The 20,726-nt window shown below is 29.5% G+C and overlaps 5 protein-coding genes and 1 pseudogene across 5 annotated transcripts; 5 read left to right on the top strand and 1 right to left on the bottom strand.

Annotated features, from left to right (window-relative positions):
- Positions 1–86: 86 nt before the first annotated feature.
- On the top strand, positions 87–1,262 carry LOC113389768 (zinc finger protein 525-like). Its single transcript, XM_026626776.1, has one exon. The coding sequence runs from the start codon at positions 129–131 to the stop codon at positions 1,260–1,262; it is 1,134 nt and encodes a 377-aa protein (XP_026482561.1). The 5' UTR covers positions 87–128.
- A 2,236-nt stretch (positions 1,263–3,498) lies between these two features.
- LOC113389767 (zinc finger protein 708-like) lies at positions 3,499–5,370 on the top strand. The gene has a single exon (XM_026626775.1). It carries the CDS (start codon positions 3,499–3,501, stop codon positions 5,368–5,370), a length of 1,872 nt encoding a protein of 623 aa, XP_026482560.1.
- A 5,125-nt stretch (positions 5,371–10,495) lies between these two features.
- On the bottom strand, positions 10,496–11,948 carry LOC113389135 (zinc finger protein 583-like). Its single transcript, XM_026626187.1, has 2 exons — positions 11,837–11,948; positions 10,496–11,750 (listed from the first exon to the last, which is right to left on the bottom strand). Exon 2 carries the CDS (start codon positions 11,702–11,704, stop codon positions 10,496–10,498), a length of 1,209 nt encoding a protein of 402 aa, XP_026481972.1. The 5' UTR covers positions 11,705–11,750; positions 11,837–11,948.
- Positions 11,949–12,214: 266 nt separating this feature from the next.
- Positions 12,215–18,206, top strand: LOC113389766 (annotated as a pseudogene).
- A 1,089-nt stretch (positions 18,207–19,295) lies between these two features.
- LOC113389765 (zinc finger and SCAN domain-containing protein 31-like) lies at positions 19,296–19,835 on the top strand. The gene has a single exon (XM_026626774.1). It carries the CDS (start codon positions 19,296–19,298, stop codon positions 19,833–19,835), a length of 540 nt encoding a protein of 179 aa, XP_026482559.1.
- On the top strand, positions 19,832–20,474 carry LOC113389764 (zinc finger protein 570-like). Its single transcript, XM_026626773.1, has 2 exons — positions 19,832–19,876; positions 19,950–20,474. The coding sequence occupies exons 1-2, from the start codon at positions 19,832–19,834 to the stop codon at positions 20,472–20,474; spliced, it is 570 nt and encodes a 189-aa protein (XP_026482558.1).
- Positions 20,475–20,726: the final 252 nt, after the last annotated feature.

Below are 20,726 nucleotides of genomic sequence, written 5' to 3'. Positions count from 1 at the left end.
GTATTATAACATATTAATAATTATCAAAATCTATTCATTACACGTTCCAAAGACATAAATTACAAGTCTTCTCGACTTTTAGGCTGAAATTGTTAGATAGCAATTACCATAACCTACAAAAGTTGAAAATGTCTGAAGAAACAAATTCAAACACAATAATCAAAATTGAAACAATCGAATATCCTCAAGTTAAACCAGAACTTGAAGATCATGAAAATACCACAGGTATTTGTAGCAAGAGGGATGAAATTTGTCTACAGCAATTTTTAAAATCTGAGGTTACGGTTGAGGAGGATATAAAGCAAGAAACTATTGATGAGCAAGATGCTGATACAAGTTCCAATGAAAAACCTTACATATTTAATGAAGACATCAGTAATTCAAGTTATTCAAGCACATCAATCGAAAGCGTTTCTGAAAAATGTACAACAAGCGATAATCTAAAGCTTCATGAATGTGAAATATGTAATAAAACATTCTCAAAAAAGACAAATTTAAATCAACATAAAATGGTTCATACCCGTAAAACCTATCCTGTTAGTTGTAAAATATGCAATAAAACACTCGCCGGAATACGATCATTAAAAATACATGAACTTGTTCACACTGGAGAACGACGTTACAAATGTGAAGAATGCAATAAAATGTTCAAATTGAAAGGTCATTTAAAACAACATAAAATAACTCACACTGGAGAACGTCCTTACATTTGCAAAATATGTCATAAAGCATTCAAAGAAAAAAGGACTTTTGATTACCATGAAAGAACTCACACTGAAAAAATTTATCCTTACAGTTGCGAAATATGTCATAAAAAATTCAAGGCAAAGCATAATTTGAAATACCATGAAACAATTCACACTGGAGAAAGTCCTTACAGTTGCCCAATATGTCATAAAACATTCATAGCAAAGCGGGCGTTAGAACAACATGAAGCAATTCACACTGGAGAAAACCCTTATGTATGCAAAATATGCAACAAAACATTCACATTAAAACAAACATTAACTCGACATGAAATTAGTCACACCGGAGTGCGTCCTTATGAATGTGAGATATGCAAAAAAACATTTACATCAAAACAATCAGTAGCTCGACATAAAATTAGTCACACTGGAGAACGTAATTATAATTGTGGAATTTGCAATAAAACATTTGCAATAAACGATTTGTTAAGACAACATGTAAGAGGAGTACATGCTGGAATATGGAAAAAACGTTCAAAAAAAGTTTTGAATTTGCCGGAAACTAACCAACCTTAAAAACCTTTCTTTGTGGTATTGCAAATTATGTATTTTTTTTAACTATGTTACTGATAAAAGTGAATTGAATGCAATTGTTTAATAGCTTACATATAAATGTTTAAATAATTATAAATATAATATTATATTTTTTTAATAGAGATATATAAATAAAGTATATATATTTTTAAAAAAGAAGTTTATATTTAACTTAAATAGTTGAAATAAATAATTGCGACTATGGCTTGATTTTTTATTTTGATTTTATTTTCATATTACCGTTATCGTATCATTTTTCGGTTTATATATATCTACATATACATAAAATTAAGTCGGGTTTTCCTTCCTGAAATAACTCCAGAACGCACGAACCGATTTCGACAATTTTGCATTCATTGAAAAGGTCTCAGGCTCCGCAAGGTTTATAACTAAGAAAATTAGTGGTGCATGGTATCGTGCCTTAATGCAAGCTCCTGGAACTTCACGCACCGTAATTAAAAATTCGAGTAATGACATTAGTGAGAATTATCAGAATTATGCTTGGTTAAGTCAACGAGCAATTCTTGCCGCAAAGAATAATGATGTACACGCACTGAACTTCACCATTTAATAAAAAATTGACGGCGATTTGGTGACATACCAATGATTTCGACTGGTTTTTCGTTTGACTTCAAACGATTGCAATTTGCAGTTCGCAATAACAAGTCTCAAGGCCAATTGCTTAGTGTTTGCGGGATAAATTTCAAATAGATTATTTAGAAAATCATTGTTGTTCACATGGGCAGTTATACGTTGCCTTTTCACGAGTTGGAAAACCATCCGCTTCGTTTGTGTTAACGCCAGACCAAAGAACAAAAAATGTGGTTTACCAAAGAGCACTTCAATGAAACGGATAATTTGCGGATTCACTTTCATTTACTTAGAGAAGTTCAACTAAAAAACACTTCATTTTTGTAATCGAAATAAATTCATTACTGTTGTATAATAAAATCAAATTTTTCCTTTTCAAATATGAAACAAACAAAAAATTTCTCCATCTTTCTCATGAAACCATCTGGTGGCGAAACGGAGTTCGTCGGGTTTGCTAATATATATATATATATATATATATATATATATATAATTATTACTTACTGCAACAACACTTGCAACTCTTTTGGATCCTTTTATCAATAATGCAATTTCACCAAAATGTGCTCCGTCTTCTAAATGACACACCTAAAATATTAAAAAACTTATATAAAATATTATATATATATATATATATATATATATTTGTAATATTTTTGCAGCCCAATCGTCACACTTTATTCGGTAATTACAAACGTTTGTAATTCCGGATAATCCGAATTCCGGATAATAGAAAGTCCGGATAATCCGAATTCCGGATAATCGAAAGTCCGGATAATCGAAAGTCCGGATAGTCGAAAGTCCGAATAATCGAAAGTCCGGATAATCGAAAGTCCGGATAATCGAAAGTCCGGATAATCCGAAGTACGGATAATCGAAAGTCCGGATAATCCGGATTCCGGATAATCCGAATTCCGGATAATCGAAAGTCCGGATAATCCGAAGTACGGATAATCGAAAGTACGGATGATCGAAAGTCCGGATAATCCGAATTCCGGATAATCCGAAGTCCGGATAATCAAAAGTCCGGATAATCCGAATTCCGGATAATTGAAAGTCCGGATAATCGAAAGTTCAGATATTCAGATATTCAGATATTCGGATATTCAGATATTTGGATATTCAGATATTCGGATATTCAGATATTCGGATATTCAGATATTCGGATATTCGCATATTCTGATATCCGGATTCCGGATAATCCGAAGTCCGGATAATTCGAAGTCCGGATAATCCGAAGTCTTACTTAGAAATTCTGACTTTTAATGATGCAATAATAATAAAAATATAAACGAAAGCGTTCTAAATTAATATTGAATTAAAATCTATCTTTTTTCATATATTTATATCACATATGATTTTAAATTTTGCCGCCGTTAAATTCGAAGTTGAAGTTGTTTTTGGTGTTGACCAATCAGAACGAAGTAGAAATGTCAAATTGTCAAAGTGCACAAATGAAGCAAGCAAAAATATAAAATATTAACAAAAACATCAGTGTTAGTGTTAAATTATATTAATAATTACCGAAATATATTCATTACACGTTCCTAACACATAAATACAAGTCTTTTCGACTTTTAGGCAAACATCGTTAGATAGCAATTATCATAACCTACAAAAGTCAAAAATGTCTGATAAAACAAATTCAAACACAACAATTAAAATTGAACCGATCGAATATCCTCAGGTAAAACAAGAGTTAGATGATTATGAAATTGATGAAATTTGTCCACAGCAATTTCTAAAATCAGAAGTTACGGTTGAAGAGGATATAAAGCAAGAAATCATCGATGAGCAAGTTTTTAAACATGATCCTCAAGTGAAAGAAGAGGTTAATGATAATGAACATACATCAAATATGATTATGGAGAATGATGAGATATGCCTACAGCAATTTTTAAAATCTGAGGTTACGATTGATGAGGAAATTAAACAAGAAAAGATCGATGGGCAAGATGCTGCGCCTAATACAAGTTTAAGTGAGAAAACTGACATATTCAATGAAAACATTGGTAATTCAAGTAACACGAACAAATCATTTGAAAGTGTTTCTGAAACATGTAAAATAAATGATAATCTAAAACCATATAAATGTAAATTTTGTAATAAAACATTCAAAAGAAAGCAACATTTAAAGCATCATGAAATAATTCACACTGGAGAACGTCCACATAAGTGTGAAATATGTCATAAAACATTCATAGAAAAGTGGTCTTTGAAACACCATGAAGCAATTCACACTGGAGAACGTCCGCATGAGTGTGAAATATGCAATAAAAGATTTGTCAATTTAAGAATGTTAAAAAACCACTCAGCATTGCATAAAGAAGACCCTTATTACAAACATCCACATGAGTGTGAAATATGCAGAAAAAAGTTTGTAACAAAAGGAGCATTAAATTACCATCAAAAGATTCACAGCGAAGAACGTCCTTATAAGTGCGAAATATGCAATAAAGCATTTGCATTAAAGGAATATCTTAAAGGACATAAAATGATTCATTCTGAAGAACATCCTTATAGTTGTGATATATGCAATAAAACATTTACAAGAAAGACATCATTTAAGATTCATGAAATGAATCATACTGGTGAACGACCTTACAAATGTGAAATATGCAATAAAGGATTCAAAGCAATGTGGCTTTTAAAACAACACGAAAATGTTCACACTGGTGAACATCCGCATAGTTGTGATATATGCAATGAAAAATTTACAGTAAAGTCATTATTAATCTATCATAAAATGAATCATACTGGTGAACGACCTTACAAATGCGAAATATGCAATAAAACATACAAATCAAAGATAAGTTTAACCGAACATGAAATGTCTCACACTGGAGAAAGACCTTTTGAATGTGAAATATGCCATAAAGCATTTAAAACAAATCGGGCTTTAAAAGCCCATGCAAGTATTCACATTGAAGAACGTACTTATAGTTGTGAAATATGCAATAAAACATACATAAGAAAAGATTCATTAACACGACATGAACTTATTCACACTGGAGAACTCCCTCATGAGTGCGAAATATGCAAAAAAAGGTTTCCACATCAAAGGAACTTAAAAACGCATTTATCAGTGCATAATGAAGAACGTCCTTATAGTTGTGAAATATGTAATAAAACATTCAATAGAAACACAAATTTAAAGCAACATAAAATGATTCATACAGGTGAACGTCCTTTTAGTTGTGAAATATGCAATAAAACATTCACATCTAAACAAGCATTCAATCAACATAAAATATCTCACACTGATGAGGGTTCTTTCAACTGCGAAATTTGCAATAAATCATTCTCAACAAAACAATCATTAAGCCGACATAAAGTGATCCATACAGGAGAACGCCATTATAGTTGTGGAATTTGCAATAAAGCATTTGCATTAAAAGATACATTAAGACAGCATTTGAAAGGAGTACATGCTGGTATACGCTCTGTAAAAAAACCTTCAGAAAAAATTTTGGAAGTGCCGGAAACTGTTCAACCTTAAAATCCTTGTGAGGATATCAATTGCAATTCATGTATTTTTTTTAACTCCGTCACTTACAAAAGTGTGTTGTATGTAATTGTTCAATAATGTAAATATAATGTTTAAATAATTATAAATGTAGCACTGTAATTTGTTTGTCAAAGGTATACATATATATGAATAAAATTGTGGTAAATGCTTATATTTTTTTTGAAGTAAAACTTCTTTAGGCGCGACGTAAGTGTAAAGTAATCGCTTGCATGATTCGCGCTTACGACGCTAGTAAGCGCAGCTATCGCAATTATTCGATCTAGTCTGCGAGCAAAACAAAAAATACATCAAATGCCAAATCATATGTCAAAAACAAAACAAAATGTGTCGACATTCACTTGAGTTTTGTATTTAGCTCGTAGTCTCTAAACATTTTTTGAAGTAAAACTTCTTTAGGCGCGACATGGGTTAGCAGTATGATTCGTGAGTTAATAAAAATGTCAGGATCGGAAGCATATTTTATCCCGTCCCCCATAAATAATTGTAGTGCAAATGATCGCAAATAAATAATGAAACTAAGGAAAAATCTGCGCTGCGTAAGAAATGTGAGTTTATTGAAGTAATTTGTATTGTAAAATATTTTTACAAAAGATAGATACTACAGTTGCTCAAAGAATGAAACTGTATCGCCAGCGAAATAGTCAAAACAAACAAGCAGTCAATAATGAAGTTCTACAAACACAATTACGTGATAAGTGAAATTGTGGAAACAATATTTCTTCATTAGCAATTTAATGTAAGTTTACATGTTTCTCTTTTATGATGGCTATGAAGAATAATTTTAATTTATTATAATAGTAGTTATAACTGATGCAGGTTCAAAGCCTCTTACAAACTCTCAAAGATCAACATTACATCGTCGAACAAAACAACTGCAGGAAAATAATCGGTTACTGCCAATTAATTAGAAAATCTTGAGCCGGAGATATCAATTTAGATGTTAATGTCAACACCAATGACATAAGTAAGAATCTTTTCAAACTATTTGACTCATGAAAAACGCTACAACTATTCACATTTAAATATATTATTCTGTTATCTTTTTAGTTAAAAGTACTGCTGTAACTTTTTCTGATACAGCCACTACATTACGTCAATTGCAAATTAATGATTTTGCATATAATGTGACAAGAACTGATCTTTAGCAAGAGTCAAATAAAGTATTTGATCTTCCATATAAAGACTTCAATTTGTTTAGGAATGCACGAAAATTGTTTGAAAAACAATTTACAAATAGCTTTGGCTATGTATGTTTTGTGTGTGATCGACTTTGGTTTCAAAGTGACTTAAAAATATCAAATGAAGCTCAAAAACAAATTCTTAATAATGGTTTTTTGAATATTGATTCAAATAATCAGGTTGGATGTCAAACTTGTCGGGGTAAAATTCCCACTTTGTGTAAATTTATGCCAAATTATCTACCTAAACTAGATATTGTATCTGAAAGGTTAATTTCACCTAGGTTGTGTTTCATGCAAATTAGACGATTGCGACATGCAAATGGACAATTTGGAATGTTTGGCCAAATTATAAATGTGCCTGTTGACAATGATAATATGGTTAATTTATTACCTCGTAATATTGATGATGATCATTGCATTAACGTTCACATAAAATAACAAATGATTCATAAATCAGGCCATTTGCAGGGCTTGATAAATAAAACAAATATAAAAGTATGGCTTCAATTTGTTAGGCAAGACGGATATTAAAGCTGTTCAAGGAATAAGATTATATCGTCAGCGAAAAAGTAAAAAAACACAAACAGTAAATGAATGTATGTTAATTTTAATTACACGAAGTTCTTCAAACACAATTGTTACAGGATGAGTTAATTTGCAAAAACAATATTTGTTTAGGCGTTGTTTAACATAATCCACTGTGTGAATGAATATTATAGAATTTATTAATCAGCAATTACTTTAAAACGATCATGTCATATTTCAAGTACGACTTTGATTACATTATTGTTTGTAAATATTATACATATTTTTAATGCTATTATAAATATATAATTTATAATTTATCATTATATAAATGTGTATAATGATTGACGACACTAATAAATGTGTGCATCACGAGTTTTACCATATTACTAATAAACATTATTCAAAATTTTTATATGATGTATTTATTTTTACTCAACTTAAATTTGCTACTTTATACACACAGAAATAAATTTTACTTCAATCGCGTGTGATCCTTACGCGCACTCTTTTTTTTCTTAATACATACTTATGAATATAAATAGAGCATATATACTCGAAGGATGATTTTTCTTTTAATTAAGAAACGGTATCTAAACGGCATTTTCAGAAAGTTTACATTTAAAATGTATTATAGATTAAAATAAATTAAGGGGCACAACTAGTGTAACCGCCAAAAAAAGGGTGATTTTTGTGAATTTATATTAAAAAAACTACTTTATCAATCATTTCAAAATTTTAGGAATATATTTATACATGTTTTAAGAATACATAGTAAAATTTTTGAAGAAAAAAATTAAATATTTTTTAAGTTATTGTCGATCTCCAACGGCGCGAAAAAAGGCCTTTCACTGCTGCAGTGATTCCGGCCTTCTACGTGGATGAAATTAAAAAAAAAAAATCTCGTTAAACTAGATAATATTGTCTGTGAAATGAACTACGATAAAGAAAAAAAAATCAAAAATTGACAAAATGATGGCGTTTTTGAAAAAAAAAAATCGAATTTTACCCAAAATTTTGGTCGTTTTTCGACTGCCAAAATTCGATGTTTGATCCGATCAAAAAATCGATAGTTCATTTTACGGAGAACTATATATAGAACATGTAAAAAAAAATCGATAATGATCGGATCATTTGTTTTTGAGTAATCGCTGCAGTAAATTCGGAAAATGCAGTTTCGAGAAAAACGCGTTTAAAGATTAAATGATCAATATACTATATATATACTATATTATAAAAATTTATAATACTATGATAAGAGTCATGTACTAAAAGAGAAGAATTTCGTTTATTAACGCAACAAGGGATTTAAAAAAGTAAAAACAGATTCAGCAAATTTTCTAAGGTCACCATTCTTTTCCTTATGTAAAATAAAAAAAAAATCTTAGTATTGAAAGTATGGTTTAAATTGATGATATGTTCCGAAAACATCGTCTTAAACTGATTTAGATTTTTCGAATTACAAATGTGTTGGTTCATTCTCTTGCAAATATATTGAGAACTTTCTCCAATGTAACATCAATTACAATCGTTACAATTTACTTTGTAAACAATTTACGTACTATATTATATTTACAAACACTGTTATATACTCTCGTACTATTATATACACAAATACTATTACTCATTCACGTATTATATTATATTTACAAACAACTCCGGAAAACAAAAAATATTCTGTCACAAAGCATACGAGTAAATTACATATAGATAAAATCAGTGCATTTGTTTAGTAAATAGTTTATAACTTTTAAACTAATAATGGTATTCAAATAGTGTCTTTTGCAAATTTGTTGGAAATTAAATAATCTACAACATTGTCTAACAATACAGCAACTTTGAATGTGGTAGAGAGTGTCATTAGAGACAATAAACGAGTGATTAGAGACGAACGAAGTTAATGCTTAAAAATTGTCTATGTGTACTTTACATTTTTTTGTTCAAATTATTTGTGATAGGACTGTTGAAATATATATATATATATATATATATATATATATATATATATATATATATACATATATATATACATTTATATATATACATATATATATATATATATATATATATATATATATATATATAGATATTTATATATATATAAAAGTTTTTTAATATTTCAGGTGTGTCATTTAGAAGACGGAGCACATTTTGGTGAAATTGCATTATTGATAAAAGGATCCAAAAGAGTTGCAAGTGTTGTTGCAGTAAGTAATAATATATATATATATATATATATATATATATATATATATTATAAATATATATACAAATAATTATATACATATATATATATATATATATATATATACATACTAGCAAACCCGACAAACTCCGTTTCGCCACCAGATGGTTTCGTGAGAAAGATGAAGAAATTTTTTGTTTGTTTTATATTTGAAAAGGAAAAATGTGATTTTATTATACAACAGTAATGAATTTATTTCGATTACAAAAATGAAGTGTTTTTTAGTTGAACTTCTCTAAGTAAATGAAAGTGAATTTGGTAAACCACATTTTTTGTTTTTTGGTCTGACGTTAACACAAACAAAGCAGATGGTTTTCCAACTCGTGAACAGGCAACGTATAACTGCCCATGTGAAAAACAATGATTTTCTAAATAATCTATTTGAAATTTATCACGGAAACACTAAGCGATTGGCCTAGCGACATGTTATTGCAAACGTAAGGCGAACTGGAAATTGCAATCGTTTGAAGTCAATCGGAAGACCAGTCGGAATCATTGGTATGTCACCAAATCGCCAGCAATTTTTGATTGAATGGTGAAATTCAGTGCGTGTACATCATATTTCTTGGCGGCAAGAATTGCTCGTTGACTTAACCAAGCATAATTCTGATAATTCTCACTAATATATTATTATATATTACTAATGTTACTACTCAAATTTTTAATTACGGTGCGTGAAGTTTTAGCGATTTGCATTAGAGCACGATGCCATGCACCACTAATTTTCTTAGCTATAAACCTTGCGGAGCCCGAGACCTTTTCAATGAATGCAAAATTATCGAAATCGGTTCGTGCGTTCTGGAGTTAAATCGTCAGGAAGGAAAACCCGACTTATTTTTATATATATATGTAGATATATATAAACCGAAAAATGACACGATAACGGTAATATGAAAATAAAATCAAAATAAAAAATCAAGCCATAGTCGCAATTATTTATTTCAACTATTTAAGTTAAATATAAACTTCTTCTTTAAAAATATATATACTTTATTTATATATCTCTATTAAAAAAATATAATATTATATTTATAATTATTTAAACATTTATTTGTAAGTTATTAAACAATTGCATTCGATTCACTTTTATCAGTAACAGAGTTAAAAAAATACATGAATTGTGCAGTTCCACTAAGAAAGGTTTTTATGGTTGGCTAGTTTCCGGCAAATTCAAAACTTTTTTTGAACGTTTTTTCCATATTCCAGCATGTACTCCTCTTACATGTTGTCTTAACAAATCGTTTATTGCAAATGTTTTATTGCAAATTCCACAATTATAATTACGTTCTCCAGTGTGACTAATTTTATGTCGAACTACTGATTGTTTTGATGTAAATGTTTTTTTGCATATCTCACATTCATAAGGACGCACTCCGGTGTGACTAATTTCATGTCGAGTTAATGTTTGTTTTAATGTGAATGTTTTGTTGCATATTTTGCATACATAAGGGTATTCTCCAGTGTGAATTGCTTCATGGTATTTCAAATGATGCTTTGCCTTGAATTTTTCATGACATATTTCGCAACTGTAAGGATAAATATTTTCAGCGTGAGTTCTTTCATGGTAATCAAAAGTCTTTTTTTCTTTGAATGCTTTATGACATATTTTGCAAATGTAAGGACGTTCTCCAGTGTGAGTTATTTTATGTTGTTTTAAATAGCTCTTTAATTTGAACATTTTATTGCATTCTTCACATTTGTAACGTCGTTCTCCAGTGTGAACAAGTTCATGTATTTTTAATGATCGTATTCCGGCGAGTGTTTTATTGCATATTTTACAACTAACAGAATGTTTATGGGAATGAATCACCTTATGTTGATTTAAATTTCTTTTTTGTGGGAATGTTTTATTACATATTTCACATTTATGAAGCTTTAGATTATCACTTGTTGTACATTTTCCAGAAACGCTTTCGAATGAATCGCTCGAATTACTTGAATTACTGGTGTCTTCATTAAGTATGTGAGGTTTTTCATTGGAATTTGTATTAGGCACAGCATCTAGCACATCAATCTTTTCTTGTTTAATTTCCTCGTCAATCGTAACCTCAGATTTTAGGAATTGCTGTAGGCATATATCATCATTCTCCATACTCATATTTGATGTATATTCATAATCATCAAACTCTTCTTTCACTTGAGGATCTTGTTTAAAATCTTGTTCATCAATGATTTCTTGCTTCATATCTTCCTCAACCGTAACCTCAGATTTTAAAAATTGCTGTAGACAAATTTCATCATTTTCCATACTAATGCCTGTTGTATTTTCATAATCTTTAAGTTCTTGTTTAATTTGAGGATATTCGTTCGGTTCAACTTTAATTGTTGTGTTTGAATTTATTGCTTCAGACATTTTCAACTTTTATAGGTTATGGTAAATGCTATCTAACGATGTATGCCTAAAAGTCAACACGATTTGTAATTTATGTGCTAGGAACGTGTAATAAATATATTTTGATAATTATTTATATGTTATAATACTAACACTGACTTTTTCGTTATTATTTTATTATTTCACTTGCTTTATTTACGCACTTTGACATTTTGACAGCTCTTCTTCGTTTAGGTTAGACAACATTAAAAAGATTTAAACTGCGAGTTTATCAAGGCTACCAAGAACTTAGAAATTCTGACTTTTAATGATGCAATAATAATAAAAATATAAACGAAAGCGTTCTAAATTAATATTGAATTAAAATCTATCTTTTTTCATGTAACTACATCACATATGATTTTAAATTTTGCCGCCGTTAAATTCGAAGTTGAAGTTGTTTCTGGTGTTGACCAATCAGAACGAAGTAGAAATGTCAAATTGTCAAATTGTCAAAGTGCACAAATGAAGCAAACAAAAATATATAATAATAACAAAAACATCAGTGTGAGTATTATAACATATTAATAATTATCAAAATCTATTCATTACACGTTCCAAAGACATAAATTACAAGTCTTCTCGACTTTTAGGCTGAAATTGTTAGATAGCAATTACCATAACCTACAAAAGTTGAAAATGTCTGTAGAAATAAATTCAAACACAACTATTAAAGTTGAACCGATTGAATATCCTCAGGTAAAACAAGAGTTAGATGATTATGAAATTGATGAAATTTGTCCACAGCAATTTCTAAAATCAGAGGTTAAGAGCGAGGAGGATATAAAGCAAGAAATCATCGATGAGCAAGATTTTAAACAAGAACCTCAAGTGAAACAAGAGGTTGATGATAATGAACATACATCAAATATGAGTATGGAAAATGATGAAATATGCCTACAGCAATTTTTAAAATCTGAGGTTACGGTTGAGGAGGATATAAAGCAAGAAACGATTGATGTGCAAGACGATGTGACAAGTTCCAATGAAAAACCTTACATATTTAATGAAGACATCAGTAATTCAACTAATATGAGCAAATTATTCCAAATCCTTTCTGGAAAGTGTATAACAAGCAATAATCTAAAGCTCTATGATTGTAAAATATGTAATAAAACATTCCAAAGTGAGGCAGATTTAAACCAACATAAAATGATTCATACTGGAGAACGTCCTTTTAGTTGTGAAATATGCAATAAAACATTCACATCAAATTCAAATTTAAAAGAACATAAAATGATCCACTCTGGAGAACGTCCTTACATTTGTGAAATATGCCATAAAACATTTGCCACAAAACGAAATTTAAAACAACATAAAGTTATTCACACTGGAGAGCGACCTTATGAATGTGAAATATGCAAAAAATCATTTTCAGCAATGAGAGTATTAAACCAACATAAGAAAATTCACACTGGAAAAAGTCAATTATTAAAGCAAACTAAACAACATCTTTATGAATGTGAAATATGCAATAAAACATTCAAAATGAAGTGGAATTTGAAACAACATGAAAGTGTTCACACTGGAGAACGTCCTTATGAGTGTGAAATATGTCATAAAGCATTCAAAGACGAGCGGACTTTAAAACGCCATAAAACAATTCACACTGGAGAAAATCCTTATGAGTGCAATATTTGCAACAAAACATTCCCAAATATGGCATCATTAAGACTACACGAACTTTGTCACACTGGAGAACGTCCTCATGAGTGTGAAATATGCAATAAATCATTCAGATTAAAACAATCATTAATTCGACATAAAGTTATTCACACTGGAGAACGACCTTATGAATGTGAGATATGCAAAAAAACATTTTCAGCCAAGAACAATTTATTCAAGCATAAAAGGCTTCATACCAAAGAAAGTGTTTGCAAAATATGCAATGAAACATTTGCAACAAAACAATGTTTGAAGCAACATAAAGTTACTCACACTGAAGAATGCCCTCATCAGTGTAATACATGCAAAAAGAGATTCAAATCAAAATATTCATTAACAGAGCATGAAATAATTCACACTGGAGAACGTCCTTATAGTTGTGAAATATGCAATGAAGCATTTAAAAGCAAACGTGCATTAAGAGAACATGGAACAATTCATACTGGAGAACGTCCTTACAATTGTGAAATATGCAATAAAGCATTCAGATTAAAAGTAACATTAAAACGACATGCAGTTTTACACACTGGCGAACGTCGTTATGAGTGTGAAATATGCAAAAAGAGATTTTCACTCCGAGTGACCTTAAAAAAGCATTTATCTGTGCATTCTGAAGAACGCTCTTATAATTGTGAAATATGCAATAAAGCATATAAAACAAAGTCAGATTTAAAACACCATCAAATTATTCACACTGGAGAACGGCCTTATAGTTGTGAAATATGCTATAAAACATTTGCATTGAAAAAGACATTAACACAACATGGAGCAGTTCATGCTGGAGAACGTCCTTACAGTTGTGAAATTTGCAATAAAGCATATGCATTAAAAAGTGCATTAAGACGACATGTAAAAGAACTACATGATGAAGTAAGAAAAGATTCAACAATGAATTTGCCGGAAACTGTTCAACCTTAAAATTCATTTCTTGTGGAGATATCAATTACAATTCATATATTTTTTAACTCTGTTACTGATAAAAGTGTGTTGTAATTGTAATTGTTTAATAATGCTAATATAAATGTTTAAATAATTATAAATATAGCATTTTATTTTTTTCAATAGAAAAATATAAATAGACTGTATATATACTCAGATAGTCGAAATAAATAATTTCGACTATGACAATTCAGTTTCAAAATGTTTATATATTTTATATGCGCTATTTTACATTAGTCTTAGAAATATGAGATAAGGTCCTTAGATAAATTTATTTTAGCGCGACTCGTTTAGGTTTTGTTCATATGCGTTGCGTTTCTTGTAAACATATACAAAGATCGTCGTCTAAATATAAGCACTGATATAGAATCTATAAAATACAAGTGATGAAATTTACATTATCAATAATAATAAAAACTAGTAGTGTATGGCATCGTGCCTTAAGGCAAATTGCTGGTACTTCCCGTGCCGTGATAAAATTTCGAGAAATTTTAAACGTTTTCAAATATATTATTACAAATAGTGTAACTTTCATTATTTTTGCTATCTTGTTTGTTATATCTGAGCAAATCAAATGTAAATCATAAATCAATTTATCTCCAAAACATTAACAATCGTCATTTCATTTCGAATTCAAGTTCAAAAAAAAAATACTTGCCTAATTTACACTTTTACATTTCTAAATTAAACTACTACATTAATACTATATCTCTTGTAACTTTTAAACGGCATGTCTAATTTATAATATGTACAAAACTAAATTATATATAATGTTGCCCAATATTACAAGACCCTAAAGCAACTCAGTATACTTTAAAATTGCAATTAAAAGTTTGTATCTAATTTTATTAGCTTTAAGTGCGTTCATCAGTGCATTTATTTATTTCAACCCTTTCAACTTTTAAACCGTTCATCTAATATAAATAAAACATTTGACAATTTTAATTAAAATTTATTAAAGTGCAAAATTAATTAAAATTTAACACTTGTTAATATTATTATGACCTAGAGCATCTCGGTATCCTCTGAAAGAGCATTTGAAAACAGTGTTAGTGCTGCTAATTTAATCGTGACTAATGTGTATTATATATCTTGTAACTTTTAAACAGTACGTCTAAAATTCGTCAAATATTCGGAAAATTTATGCAAAATTAAATTATCTATAATGTTGTCTAATAACATATAACCCTACAGCAACTGGGTATACTTTAAATTGGCAAACGAGTAAATAATTTTTTTGTGGGCGTACTCGTTTATATTGAAGCTGCTGCAATTGTGAAGTATGCAATTAATTTTTATGCATTTATTTATTATATCTCTTGAAATTTTTCAATGGTACGTTCAAAAGTACATAAAATATTTTGCAAATTTGTTTAGAATTAAATATACAATACTTTCTAATACCACAGAAACCTACAACAAATCGGTATACTTAAAAATCATCATTGAAAATAGATAAGTAACACGAGTACGTATCGTCATGCATTTGTTTATTGCATCTTTTGTAATTTTTAAAATAATCACATGAAATGAATAGAATATTTTGCAAATTTGTGCAAAATTAAATAATCTAAAATATTTTCTAATATCACAAGAACCTACAGCAACTCGGTATACTTAAAAATCGAAAATAGATAGAAAAATAAAAAATTGAAACTAGATAAGTTACTCCGGCACGTATGATCATACATTTATTTAAGGCATCTCTTGTAACTTTTAAAATAATCGCTTAATATTAATCAAATATTCTGCAAATTTGTACAAAATTGAATAAAAAATAATATTTTCTAATATCACAAAAACCTACAACAACTCGATATACTTAAAAATCATGATTGAAAGTAGATAAGTATGGCCATGCATTTGTTTATTATATCTCTTGTAACTTTTAAAATAATCACTTTATATTAATCAAATATTCTACAAATTTGTACAAAATTGAATAAGAAATAATCTTTTCTAATATCACAAGAACCTACAACAACTCGGTATACTTAAAAATTGTCTTTGAATGTAGATAAGTAACTCGAGTACGTAGAAAAATCGTCATTGAAAATAGACTAGTTGTAACTCGAGTACGTATGGTCATGCATTTGTTTATTATATCTCTTGTAACATTCAAAATAAGAATTTAATGTTAATGAAATATTCTGCGACTTTGTACAAAATTTAATAATCTAAAATATTTTCTAATATCACAAGAACCTACAACAACTCGGTATACTTTAAAATCATGATTGAAAGTAGATAAGTACGGTCCAGTAGAATTCGAGAAATAGTGGACATCGTATTGAAAGAACTAGTTTTTAGTAAAAAGCGTTTAAAGTTTGGCAAAAGGAATAAAAGCGGAAGAAATTATCATGATCAAACAGCTGTACCTCCTAAAATAATTTAAATTGTGAAAAATCTTCTCGTACACATATTCTTTTGAATTTGCACTTAATAAGGAAAATTTAAATTTAAATTGGACCAAAATCTATCTTTTTCCATGTAACTGTATAACAAATGATTTTGAATTTTGCGCCGTTAACTTCGAAGTTGAAGTTGTTTCTGGTGTTGACCAATCAGAACGAAGTAGAAATGTCAAAATGTCAAATTGTCAAAGTGCACAAATGAAGCAAACAAAAATATAAAATAATATTAAAAACATCAGTGTTAGTGTTATATCATATTAATAATTATCAAAATATATTCATAACACGTTCCTAACACATAAATACAAGTCTTTTCGACTTTTAGGCAGACATCGTTAGATAGCATTTACCATAACCTACAAAAGCTGAAAATGTCTGAAGAATCAAATTCAAACACAGCAATTAAAATTGAACCGAATGAATATCCTCAGGTGAAACAAGAATTAGATGATTATGAAATTGATGAAATTTGTCCACAGCAATTTCTAAAATCAGAGGTTACAGTTGAGGAGGATATAAAGCAAGAAATGGTTGATGAGCAAGATTTTAAACAAGATTCTCAAGTGAAAGAAGAGGTTGATCATTATGAATATACATCAAATATGATTATGGAGAATGATGAGATATGCCTACAGCAATTTTTAAAATCTGAGGTTACGATTGAAGAGGAAACAAAGCAAGAAAAGATTGATGTGCAAGATGCTGCGACAAGTTCCAATGAAAAACCTTACATATTTAATGAAGACATCAGTAATTCAACTAATATGAGCAAATCATTCCAAATCCTTTCTGGAAAGTGTACAACAAGCGATAATCTAAAGCTTTATGATTGTAAAATATGTAATAAAACATTCCAAAGAGAGGCAGATTTAAACCGACATGAAATGATTCATACTGGAGAACGTCCTTTTAGTTGTGAAATATGCAATAAAACATTCACATTAAAGTCAAATTTAAAAGAACATAAAATGATCCACTCTGGAGAACGTCCTTACAGTTGTGAAATATGTCTTAAAACATTTGTCACAAAACGAAATTTAAAACAACATAAAGTTATTCACACTGGAGAGCGACCTTATGAATGTGAAATATGCAAAAAATCATTTTCAGCAATGAGAGTATTAAAACAACATAATAGAATTCACACTGGAGAAAATCAATTAGTAAAGCAAACCAAAGAACATCTTTATGAATGTGAAATATGCAATAAAACATTCAAAATGAAGTGGAATTTGAAACAACATGAAAGTGTTCACACTGGAGAACGTCCTCATGAGTGTGAAATATGCAATAAATCATTCAGATTAAAACAATCATTAATTCAACATAAAGTTATTCACACTGGAGAACGACCTTATAAATGTGAGATATGCAAAAAAACATTTTCAGCCAAGAACAATTTATTAAAACATAAAAAGCTTCATACAACTCGGTATACCTAAAAATCGCATTTGAAAGTAGATAAGTATGGCCATGCATTTGTTTATTATATCTCTTGTAACTTTTAAAATAATCACTTTATATTAATCAAATATTCTACAAATTTGTACAAAATTGAATAAGAAATAATATTGTCTCAAATTGAATATGAAAATAGACAAGTTACTCCGGCACGTATGGGGTCATGCATTTATTTATGGCATCTCTTTTTAGACAAGAAAATTTTTAAATTAAATTTTAAAAAATATTACACAAAATTGAAAATGTGCTCCGGTATAGTCACAGTCTAAACGCATTTGCAAATAATTCTATGCGACATTTTCACTTACACTGTGGTTAGCTTGGCGGCATTTTCACATTTTTCAATAGTTTTTTCCCAAAATTGGAAAAGTGCTCCATAAACATAAACAGTCTAAACACACTTGGGTAAACATTTGTACCAGAGTGGAGATTAGACTGTGCTTAGCCTGGGTAATTTTTTGAATTTTTAATCCAAAATTACAAAAATATTTTATGGAAACTAAAAAAAGATATAATAATTTTTTATCCTCAAAAGCAATTGTTTTGTCAATACAAGCAGAAAGTTTTTTAGGTAATCGGTCCAGAAGAACTCGAAAAATGGTGTACATCGTATTGAAAGAACTAGTTTTGAGTAAAACGCGTTTAAAGTTTCGCAAAAGGAATAAAACCGGAGGAAATTATCATGATCAAACAGCTGTACCTCCTAAAATAATTTAAATTGTGAAAAATCTTCTCGTACACATATTCTTTTGAATTTGCACATAAATAAGGAAAATTTAAATTTAAATTGGACCAAAATCTATTTTTTTCCATGTATTTTGATTTTGATTTTGCGCCGTTAACTTCGAAGTTGAAGTTGTTTCTGGTGTTGACCAATCAGAACGAAGTAGAAATGTCAAATTGTCAAAGTTCATAAATGAAGCAAACAAAATATAAAATAATAACAAAAACATCAGTGTTAGTGTTATAACATATTAATAATTATCAAAATTATTCATTACACGTTCCAAACACATAAATTACAAGTCTTTCGACTTTTAGGCTGAAATTGTTAGATAGCAATTACCATAACCTACAAAAGTTGAAAATGTCTGATGAAACAAATTCAAACACAACAATTAAAGTTGAAACAACGAATATCCTCAGTTAAACAAGAACTTGAAGATCATGAAAATACCACAGGCATTTGTAGCAAGAGGGATGAAATTTGTCTACAGCAATTTTTAAAATCTGAGGTTACGGTTGAGGAGGATATAAAGCAAGAAACTATCGATGAGCAAGATGCTGATACAAGTTCCAATGAAAAACCTTATATATTTAATGAAGACATCAGTAATTCAAGTTATTCAAGCACATCATTCGAAAGCGTTTCTGAAAAATGTACAACAAGCGATAATCTAAAGCTCCATGAATGTGAAATATGTAATAAAACATTCACACGTAAGACAAATTTAAAGCAACATAAAATGATTCATACAGGTGAACGTCCTTTTAGTTGTGAAATATGCAATAAAACATTCACAACGAAGCGACCATTAAAGGAACATAGAATGCTTCACACTGGAGACAGGCCTTATGAATGTAAAATATGCCATAAAACATTCGTAGCAAAGAAAATATTAAAACAACCATGAAAGGCTTCACACTGAAGAAAGACATTATGAATGCGGAATATGCAATAGAACATTTGCAACAAAACAATACCTTAAAGTACATAATGTACTCACACTGGGGAACGCCCTCATCAGTGCAAAATATGCAGAAAAGGATTCACAACAAAAGATTACTTAATACGACATGAATTTATTCACACTGGAGAACTGCCTTATGAGTGCGAAATATGCAAAAAAAGATTTCCACACCAAAATTACTTAAAAAGGCATTCAATAGTGCATACTGAAGAACGTCCTTATGATTGTGAAATGTGCAATAAAAAATTTAAATCAAAGGAAGATTTAAAACGTCATGAAATTACTCATACTGGAGAACGTCCACATGAGTGTGAAATATGCAATAAATCATTCGCACAGAAGACACATTTAACAAGACATAAACAGACTCACACTAAAGAACAGCTTTATGAATGCGAAATATGCAACAAAACATTCTCATCGATCCAATACCTTAAATCACATGAATTTAGTCACACGGGGGAGAGTCCTTACAGTTGTGGATTATGCCATAAAGCATATGCAACAAAACAATCATTAGGACGACATGAAAAAAAATTTCATGCTGGAGTACAACCAGAACACAATGAACAAAACTTTTGAATTGAAAATTAACACTTGCAGAAATAGGAGAAAGACTACAGAAAAATATAAAAAAGAATGAAAATACTGAAAAAAACACAACGTCTACTACACATAAAACACTACTGTATCCATCAATGTATCCAACATGTGAAGAAGAGATAAAACTAGCTGTAAGTCGAATTCTGTCTTGAGGCAATTATGGCATCGTGCCTTAAGGCAAATTGCTGGAACTTCCTGTACCGTAACAAAATGTTCGAGGAATACTGAATG

This window comes from Ctenocephalides felis, unplaced genomic scaffold (assembly GCF_003426905.1).
Source record: "Ctenocephalides felis isolate EL2017-DRISC unplaced genomic scaffold, ASM342690v1 CF-g0.4_SCAFFOLD_03573, whole genome shotgun sequence".
NCBI classification, from domain to species: Eukaryota; Metazoa; Arthropoda; class Insecta; order Siphonaptera; family Pulicidae; genus Ctenocephalides; species Ctenocephalides felis.
The sequence above is the reverse complement of the archived record's forward strand: the minus strand, read 5'-3'. Positions and strand labels throughout refer to the sequence as shown.

Excerpts from the sequence above, each read along its gene's own strand:
- LOC113389135 (XM_026626187.1), bottom strand. The coding sequence starts at position 11,704 with ATGTCTGAAGCAATAAATTCAAACACAACAATTAAAGTTGAACCGAAC.
- LOC113389767 (XM_026626775.1), top strand. The coding sequence starts at position 3,499 with ATGTCTGATAAAACAAATTCAAACACAACAATTAAAATTGAACCGATC.
- LOC113389765 (XM_026626774.1), top strand. The coding sequence starts at position 19,296 with ATGAAACAAATTCAAACACAACAATTAAAGTTGAAACAACGAATATCC.
- LOC113389768 (XM_026626776.1), top strand. The coding sequence starts at position 129 with ATGTCTGAAGAAACAAATTCAAACACAATAATCAAAATTGAAACAATC.
- LOC113389764 (XM_026626773.1), top strand. The coding sequence starts at position 19,832 with ATGAAAGGCTTCACACTGAAGAAAGACATTATGAATGCGGAATAT. Across the intron at positions 19,877-19,949 it reads ACATTATGAATGCGGAATAT|TGCAAAATATGCAGAAAAGG; the intron begins GCAATAGAACAT and ends CGCCCTCATCAG.